This window comes from Nuphar pumila, chromosome 9 (assembly GCF_984573655.1).
Source record: "Nuphar pumila chromosome 9, dmNupPumi1.hap1.1, whole genome shotgun sequence".
Classification (NCBI taxonomy): domain Eukaryota; kingdom Viridiplantae; phylum Streptophyta; class Magnoliopsida; order Nymphaeales; family Nymphaeaceae; genus Nuphar; species Nuphar pumila.
Genome location: NC_143257.1, coordinates 69,856,510 through 69,866,278, shown reverse-complemented (window position 1 = coordinate 69,866,278; position 9,769 = coordinate 69,856,510). Strand labels below are relative to the sequence as shown.

Here is a 9,769-nt window from a genome sequence, read left to right as displayed (position 1 = left end):
TATCGACGATGACCCAAATGGCATCATGTTTTCTCCGTGTGCGGGGTAATCCCATTATGAAGACCATGGTTATGTTCTCCCACTTCCATTGAGGAATTTCCATCAATTGCATCATACCTCCGGGTCTCTGATGTTCAATCTTGACTTGTTGGCAAGTCAAACATTTCGCGACGTATCTAGCGATATCGCGTTTCTTTCCGTTCCACCAATACCCACGTTGTAGATCCTTGAACATTTTTGTACTTACCGGGTGAATGGTGTATTTGCTTTTGTGGGCTTCACCTAGTAATTCTTCTCTCAACTCTGGGTCGCTGGGGACCCATAGTCTTTCCCGCATCCATATGCTTCCATCCTCTCTTCGCCTGAATTCATTATCTTCTTATTGAGCCCGTGTCTCCATCTTCCCATACTGAGGATCTTCCTTCTGTTTCGGTATTACCTTCTCTTTGAATTCTGGTTGTATAGTGAGATTATTCACTTTTATTATGCCGGAGCTTGTTGTGAATGGACTCCATTCTGCAAAGTTTTCTATCAACTTCCATTCTATATTTATTAAACTGGCCAATCCACTGCCCGACTTTCGACTGAGAGCATCCGCTACGACGTTCGCTTTCCCTGGATCGTAGGAAAGGGTGAACTCATAATCCTTTATGAATTCGAGCCATCTCCTTTGTCTCATATTTAATTCTTTTTGTGAAAACAAATATTTTAAACTTTTATGATCTGTAAATATCTCGAATTGATCACCATATAGGTAATGCCTCCATACTTTAAGAGCGAACACCACTGCTGCTAACTCCAGGTCATGTGTGGGATAATTCCTCTCATGGGTCTTCAACTGCCTTGACACATATGCTATGACCTTGTCATGTTGCATTAATACACAACCCAATCCAGTACCCGAAGCATCAGTGTATACCACAAATCCACCGCTTCCCGAGGGTAACGCCAGCACAGGGGCTGTAGTCAGTTTTGTCTTGAGGGTCTGAAAACTCTCTTCACATTTTTCGCTCCAAACGAACTTCACACCTTTTCGTAAGAGCTTCGTCATTGGCATCGCGATTCTAGAGAAATCTTGAATGAACCGTCTATAATATCCTGCCAACCCGAGAAAACTCCTGATCTCGCTAACATTCTTTGGTGGAGCCCAATTAGTTACAGCCTCCACCTTTGCTAGGTCCACCGAAACACCCTCCTTGGAGATAACGTGTCCAAGGAACATAACTTGGTCGAGCCAAAACTCGCACTTTGAAAATTTGGCATACAACTGGTGTTCTCGTAGAGTCTCCAGTACGGTCCTTAGATGCTCTCGATGTTCATCCGCACTCTCCGAGTATATCAATATGTCGTCAATGAACACAATGACAAAAGTGTCCAAGTATGGCCTAAAGACTCGATTCATCAAGTCCATGAAGGCGGCAGGGGCATTCGTGAGTCCAAAAGGCATCACGACAAATTCATAGTGGCCGTACCTAGTGCGGAAAGCCGACTTTGGGATGTCTTCATCTTTGATTCTCAACTGATGATAGCCGGATCTCAAGTCGATCTTTGAGAAGACTTTAGCATTCCTTAATTGATCAAATAGATCCTCAATGCGAGGTAATGGATATTTGTTTTTCACCGTCGCCTGATTGAGCATCCTGTAATCGATACAGAGTCTCATGGATCCATCCTTCTTTTTCACGAACAACACTGGTGCTCCCCATGGTGATATGCTTGGTCTTACAAACCCACAATCCATCAGCTCTTGAAGTTGCTTCTTTAGTTCTTCCAATTCGGCTGGCGCCATTCGGTAAGGTGCTCTGGAGATTGGCTTAGTACCTGGTACCACATCAATTCCGAATTCCACCTTCCGAGGTGGAGGTATCCCTGGTAACTCATCCTGAAACACATCGGAAAAGTCTCTGACGATATCCAGATCTTGGATCTTGACCTTAACTTCACCTCCAATCATATTCACTAGGAAGGCAGTATCTCCCCTCTGGACATACTTATTCGCTTTTAAGGCCGATATCATCCTCTGCTTTATAATTGGTCTCGAAAGGCGAAACCCAACTTTTGGTTCATTCGGTCGGGATATGATCACTCTACCTTCTCTACACAAGATTCTGGCATAGTGTTCATACAACCAATCCACACCTAATATGACATCATATTCTGTCATATCGAGTAGGATTAGGTTTGCAAGTAGTGTTTGTTCTCCTAACACGACTTGTATGTTTGGCATGTAATTTACACATGGTTCATTAAGTCCGATGGGATTATAAACTACTAATTCATGCTTCAATGATTCGGTGGGTGCCCTAAGTTGTTTAGCAAAATTAACAGATATGAAAGAATGTGTTGCTCCACAATCAAAGAGTACTAAAGCGGCTTGTCCAGATATGAGAACTGTAACTTGGACCAAATCGCCCTTCTGAAGTTCTTCTGCCGAGGTTGCATAAACTCTCCCGATCATCTTCTTCTGATTTGCGTGCTGAGATGGTGGTGCTTGCTGCTGTGATTGTGGTTGTTGACCTCCACTTGCCCTTTTTGCATCATCTGCCTGTTTCTTGCGGCACTCTCTGATATAGTGCTCCAGTTTTCCACAGTAAAGGCAGCCGCCCGTCTCTCGAGGGCATTGTTGCCCCGGATGGAAACGGTTGCACTTCTGACATTGCTGGTCTTGGGTCTGAACCGTTTTATTTTCTCCATAATGCCTTGGTTTCTTAGCATTGAGGTGGAACTTCTTCCCACTGAACCTCTTCTTGAATTCTGGCTTTTGCACAACGGGGCGATTCTTCTGAAACTTCTGCCCTTCCTTCCAATCATCCTCAAGCAAGGTAGCAACCTGGGTTGGTGACATTCACCAATATAGTTTAGGATTTTTTTTTTTTTTTACATAATAGTTGTTTTTACCTGAATAGCCTCATCGAGGGTTTTTGGCCCTCGTGTATACAGGCGATTTCTGAGTCCTGCTTTCAGTCCTCGGGCAAATTTCATTGCCCGGTCTTCGTCCATCGTGTATACATTGGGACAATAATGCTCTAGGCTGTGAAACCTCGTGATGTATTCCGCCAACGTCCTTTCTCCTTGTTGCAGGTCGAGAAATTCCTGCATCTTCTTGGTTCTCTCGTGTTTCGGAAAGTAGGTGTTGTTGAACACTTCCACAAACTGCGGCCATGTCACGGGTCCATTCTGAAACTTCACTGCATGGGTGGTTTCCCACCACTTCTATGTATGTTCCTTCAGGCCATATGTGCCAAAATCTACCTGTCGTTCGGCCGAAACTTCCAACACTCGAAAAATCCTCTCTATTTCCTGCACCCAGGACTCCGCTGCTTCAGGATTGGTCTTTCCTACAAACGCAGGTGGATCCATATCCATGAATTTCTTGTACGACATGGTCCCGATTGCATTCAATTTGTCCTGGGCCACTTGTTGTAAGTTAGTGCCCATTTGTTGCATTGCTGTGGCCTGTTGGCCGACCACTCCAGCCAGGTTTTGCAGGGTCTCGAGAATATCGTTGCACCTATTAGCCCACGCCATCTAGTTGGCATAGACATATAAAAAAAAAACTAGTGTTATAGTTATTCTATAACTTAGTGATTTTCAGATACTTGAGTAATGTTAAATATGGTCAAACTAAGCACAATTTTTTTTTTTTGTGGATATGTTTAAATTATATACTTACAGAGTGATGGCAGACCGTCGAGGTTGTCATGATTACTACTTTTCTATCCTTCTCTGATACCATAATTGTAACACCCCATTTATTTTTTATGAAAATTCTAACATTTTTTTTTTAAACATTTAACTAGATAAATGAGGAGCTACTAAGAACTTCAATCTTATTCCATCCTAACAAAGTTTATTACATCAAGTTCAAATATCCAGAAACATTAAACAAAAAAGTAGTAGTGCCATGATCGCCTGACGATGCCGGTGCCCTCACTCTGATTGTACATTTATGTCTTCACCTGAAAACAGTAAACCATAAAGGAATCAGACTACCACTGTCTGAGTAAGTGATACAGTCCAAAATACATATGTGCAGTGTCATGCGAACAAGTATGTAGGAATTATGATTTACCAGAGATTTAATCCTCATATACATATATTTTTCTTGCTAAGTTTTGTTCCACTTGAACCCCTATCGGTCACATTGGTTATTTCCACATTTATTGGTTTGAATCTTCATTTAATTCTTACCATGTGGGTACGCACAGGCATTCGACATCGTAGCGGACCGAGATTATACGGGGGTTCATATAACCCGTATAACTAGCCGTACGGATACCCAAAAGGGGCACGATGCTCGACCGAGAGAGATCCCTAATTGGCAAGAACTAGCATTGGATGCACCCATAACTCTTCTGCAGAAGACTCGGACCCACCACCTAGGACTCACTGGTGGTCCTGGTCCCATAACTCCGAGGACTGGGGACCGGGTGAGACGTCTCGCTCTCACAATACAAGTATGTCCCACGGAGTGTGTACCATCCACTCTCGCCAAAGTGGACCATGGGTCTGGTAACATACACTGTGATCCAGTGTACCCAGAACCCGGGAATCCAGTAACATACACCGTCATGGTGTACCCAGAAACCCGATGAAAACCAGTAACATATACCCTTTTCTGGTATACCCAGTTCTCATCACAATCATATATATATATATATATATATATATATATATATATATATATATATATATATATATATATATATATATATATATATATATATATATATATATTTTGTACAACGAACCCGACAAATATTTCCTTTGCCATTTAGCTTACCGGATTCTTATGTCTCTCTTGACATACAACTCAAATTCTAACTCGAGTTATACCATTCTAGAGTTATGCTCCACGATCCTTCTAGGTGAACGAGCATGTTGGCTCCTTTGATTCTCACAACCATGTGCATTCCACCCTGAATCACCCCAGTGGATGGTTAAACTAAGGAAGTGGTTGCTACTACCCCCTTCTGCCTATTACAACAGTGGGTGGTTTCTTACGCATCACATAGTGTAAAGAGGGTCCATATATATATATATATATATTTTCAGCAGTTATGGGTTGTGTAGCACTCTACCCGTCCACTCCATTGAAGCCACTGTAACCGGTATGACTATGCAAACCGATTTATGTGGTACCACCGAAAGCAGTGGTTTCGGTCGGCTGACTAACCACTATGACTTTGCCAAAAAAAAAAATGTTGGCCACAGTAGAACTTGGTTCTACTGAACCCTACCACATCCGCCATCACTATCAGTCAAGACCTGTCTAACGGGACTCCAACCGGCATGGCCCAGCAGGTCACAAGAGGCCCTGCAGTGTGCCATCTAGTTGACCTATTGTTGGCTGCAACAACAACTGGATTCAAATTAAAATCCCACCAGGTTATATCATTAGGCGAACCACCACAGCGTCTGAAGTTCTAACAAGAAAAGAGAACAAACAACCGTGGGTGTATATCCATCTAGGTGAGTATTTAGTCAGCCTAACTCTTACATGTGTTATACATATTATGAGGGTAACTAAATATTACCATTTACACAGGTAATCGTTGAGACACTTTGGTCTGGACATAAAGTAACTTGAAATTTCCTCTTAATACTATTTCATGTGCTCATTACGTGTATGTATTGAAAATTTAATTCAAGTTCTCATGTACACACTAGACACCCCACTAAAACCAACCAGGTGGTGATTTGAACATTCATTTTCCACTATATATATATATATATATATATATATATATATATATATATATATATATATATATATATATATATATGTATCTTTATTGGAATCTGATTTATTAAATACCACCCATTATACGGTAAAAGTCCAGAAGCCAATTCAATCACTACTTACCCAACCCAACCTTATACAATCTGGTGGTTTGATGGTATAATTCAAATACAGGCATCTCCTGACTAGTGAGAGTTGTGTCCTGTATACCTTTTGTGATACCCACTATGCTGCAACTTGGACCACAACCAAAAAGGAAACTCTTCCCCCATAAACCGATCCAGAAAAGTCTCTTCTATTAACTAATTTTATTATCCAGATTTTTGGTTTAATTGAGTTTCTAGGCCTCTTACAACATTAATTTGTTGGCAGCTCTCCATGAAGCGTGAGTAATATATGGAACAAAAAAACAAAGAGTAGGGCTAATATGTCTATCAGATTCTCAGTAAATCAAATGACGTCTCACGATTGGAACTAGTAACGCAGGGTCTGTTTGTTCACTAACGGGGTTGCGACACACATAACCCCAACTGCAACTGAGTTCTAAATTGCGAATTCTGCTCTATTGTTGGCTAGTATTGAGGAAGCCATGATGTCTATATTACACATGGCCCTTCTTTGACACCTTTTATTTTCAGATTACTTGAAATGAGAAACTCCACACTAACGTCTAAATCTCTGCTCAGATCACACATGTAACCCGTTTAAACAAAACTATACGAGAGGTGTTTCCCTTTTCTTTCTTCTCTTTTTTTTTTTTTTAACGGTTACTCGATTTCAGGGGAGGATTTGAAATACGGAATAAGCAAACCCTTTTCATGATTTAGGAACACATTACATTACCAATATGTATTTAGTTGTGTATCCCTTACCTCGTGTGAGCGTGAATCCACCGGAAAAATGTTCGCCCTCCTCGCGGACGTCGGATACCCACGTGCGAGCTCCTCGCCGGAATCAATGGTGGGGGTACTGAATATGGGAAATCGTTCAGCTGGTTGGACTGAAGGGGAGAGGGAAGGAGGGTCACACGTTTCAGCTGAAGGGGGCGTGAGAGAGAGATCAAGAGGCCTTGGGTTCCAAGATACCTCGTTAGTTGTTGTAGGGTTTTCTAAAAAAAACGTAAAAATTAATATGGTTTTTATTGCAGCCTTCTCAATTGCTGGACTGTTGGGCTTCCAAGGTGGCCCAACGTTCAGCCTTTTGTAAAAAAAAATTGCCTCTTCTTCAGAATTAAATTTCTCATTTATTTACACCTTGATTTATTATTTTTTTATTATTTTTTTTTTACTTGGTTGGGTTTCCCAGTTGGGAAAAACGCCCAGCCGTTCTTTCCTGTGGGCGTCACCCTTTCCCCATTTAAGTCACCTTAAATGGGAAGTTGAAACGCCCAATTTGAGAGAGGAGAGAAAAAAAAATCGTTAATCCTTTAAAAAAAATGCTCTGTATTATTGGTGCCTTGGGGATTGGAACTGAGGTCTCCATCCTAAGGGGTAACAAGCCCCACCATTGCACCAAGTTGTGTTTCGTTGCAATACCTTGCAACGATAACCCTTTTGTCCTCTTTTGACGCATTTTACAAAAATAACATTTTATAAAAATATCGGGTGTCCACGGGGTTTCGAACCACACTCTCTTCCTGTTGAGGCAACCCACCATACCAGTGTGCAAACTCTTACTTGGTTGTACTTCTTTTCAACTAAAAACTACTTCAGTGATGGGCGATGTTCTAAATCGCGTAAGCATGACATACAAATTGGCGAGCGCACTGTTCATGAAGAATCAAGTCCCGAGAATTATAAATCAAAATTCAAAATACATATGACTAGTAACTCCCCAAATTTGAGACCCAATGAGGAAAAATCTTGTTATTTCATGTGAATTACTGGAAAGCATGTTTAAGTCGGGTATGGTCCTGATGATGGCGATATTCGCAAGAGGTGATACTTTCGAGACGTATTTTGCGAATGTAGTTGAAATTGAAAATTTGAAGCTGGATTTTTAAGTGGGTTTAGACTCCATCCAAGATCCAAATCCCTATATACTATTTGAATCTGATTATTGGATCCGCTTGATCCATTTGGATCGACTCTTCATCCTTTTATCATATTCATTTCCAATAATTATAACCTTTCTTAAATTTGATAATTGTCGGAATTTTTGCGGGTTTTACATTCCAACTCTGAGCAACCCTTCCTGTCCTCCTGGTAAGCATACTTGGAGATTTCTAAACAAGAGCTGGACACAGTATTCAGCAGTTGCTAGGCTACCGGACGAGTTAACTTGTATTTTCTGTCTGACTGAGAATTACAGCTGCTAAATCTGCAGCCATTCTTCCTTCTATTACAGAATAATGTTTTCAGCAGTAGGATCTTGGAAGTAGTTGTCATCAGCAAGAATTATCAGTCAACAACTGTGTATAGTGTTCATGTTTAGCAGTGATCTCCGCAGTGGTAGATAGAATTAGGATCGACGATGGCCGTTTTCACCTACTTTCATCACATACCCCCCCCCTGTCATATATATTTTTGTACTTCCCTTTGCACACACTAGTTGCATATATTTTCGGCTCACATGCCACAACCTGTGTTAGTATCACCTAGGCATATCCCACAAGCACCATTGTGCTTACCACACCATCACTCTCATCCACCTATATTGAAAGTACGTATGTGATATATATATATATATATATATATATATATATATATATATATATATATATATATATATATATATATATATATATATATGTATATACATATATACTCATATATGTATATATGGGCATGCATGTACATATAGGTGTGTGTGTTTATTCTCATTTCTTCATCAAGTATGTCTTGACATATGAGCATTTTTTCTATTACCATTGGCATCTTCTGAAATACATGTGACATGTGCTAATCTCTTCTATTTTTCATACTAACCAAGTGTTTTTGTAGGGAATATGTGGAGAATATCATTACTTGGAGTTGTAAATTCAACTATGTTGTAATAGTTAGATCTTAATGGGAACCTACATTTCCTGTTTTAGATAGAATGAATGAGCATTGTAAATGCCATAATTACTTGTTTTCATGCTTTTTTTGCCTTCATTTTTCAAAATCTCACAATGGTGAAACACAAATGGCACGTGCACCATTTCGTAAGAGGTAATTAATCCTAAGTTGATGATTTACATCAATGGCCATAGTCAGGATGTAAACAAAACTTAGTATTTTTATCTTTTATAAAATAAACACTAGATCCACACTGGATCCTTTTCAAAAATTCATCATGTTTTCTTTAAATATTTTCCTCTTTTATCAAAGTTTAGCCTAAAATTGATTCAATACATATATCAATGGCCATAGTCAGGATATATTGAGAATTAATTTCATTTTAAACTTTATAAAAGCACGAAAGAATGTATTTTATTCTTCATTTGAATTTAGATGTGATTATTATATAATACATTCAATGACCATAGTCAGGAGTGTATTATATCATTAATCTTATTTATATTCATTCAAAGAATGAAATATGATTTTCAAAATCCTTTAAATTCATTCATCATTTAGGATAGAATTGCATCATATTTTCAAAATCTCCTTTTTCAAAGTTCCGAGTGATTCTTTTTTTTTTTTTTTTCTCAGATCAAACCTTATTTATGGATTCAAATTCAATTCTATTTCTCAAGATTCAAAAATTCAATTTCAAAGTCCAATTTGACTTTGAAATTTCAAAATCATCTTGTACTTCAATTTCCAAATTCAAAAATTCAAACTTCAAAATTCAATTTAACTTTGAAGTTTCTGATTCATCTTCTGATTCAAAATCAAGTTTTATCTTCTTATCTTTAAAATCAAAATCAAAGTTTGAGATTGATTCTGAATCTCAAAACTTGACCCTTCTTAAGTTTTAAATTCAATCTGGGTTTTCAAAACCCACATCCAGCTTTGAAAGTCCTATTTGGACTTTTCAGAACCAAATCCAAAGTTAGAATCCTCATCCCAACTTGGATCTAGATTTCCAAGTATAAACCTC

The 9,769-nt window shown here is 39.2% G+C and overlaps 1 protein-coding gene across 1 annotated transcript; it reads right to left on the bottom strand.

The window, feature by feature from the left end:
• Positions 1-379: 379 nt before the first annotated feature.
• On the bottom strand, positions 380-2,845 carry LOC149828626 (uncharacterized). The gene is made up of 3 exons (XM_090017103.1): positions 1,731-2,845; positions 748-1,385; positions 380-615 (listed from the first exon to the last, which is right to left on the bottom strand). The coding sequence occupies exons 1-3, from the start codon at positions 2,843-2,845 to the stop codon at positions 380-382; spliced, it is 1,989 nt and encodes a 662-aa protein (XP_089873229.1).
• Between the last annotated feature and the right edge of the window lie 6,924 nt (positions 2,846-9,769).

Coding starts and splice junctions, on each gene's coding strand:
- LOC149828626 (XM_090017103.1), bottom strand. CDS start 2,845: ATGTCACCAACCCAGGTTGCTACCTTGCTTGAGGATGATTGGAAGGAA. Junction 1,386..1,730: donor CAAGAGCTGATGGATTGTGG/GTTTGTAAGACC, acceptor TCGAGTCTTTAG/GCCATACTTGGACACTTTTG. Junction 616..747: donor ATGGAGGCATTACCTATATG/GTGATCAATTCG, acceptor CCTACGATCCAG/GGAAAGCGAACGTCGTAGCG.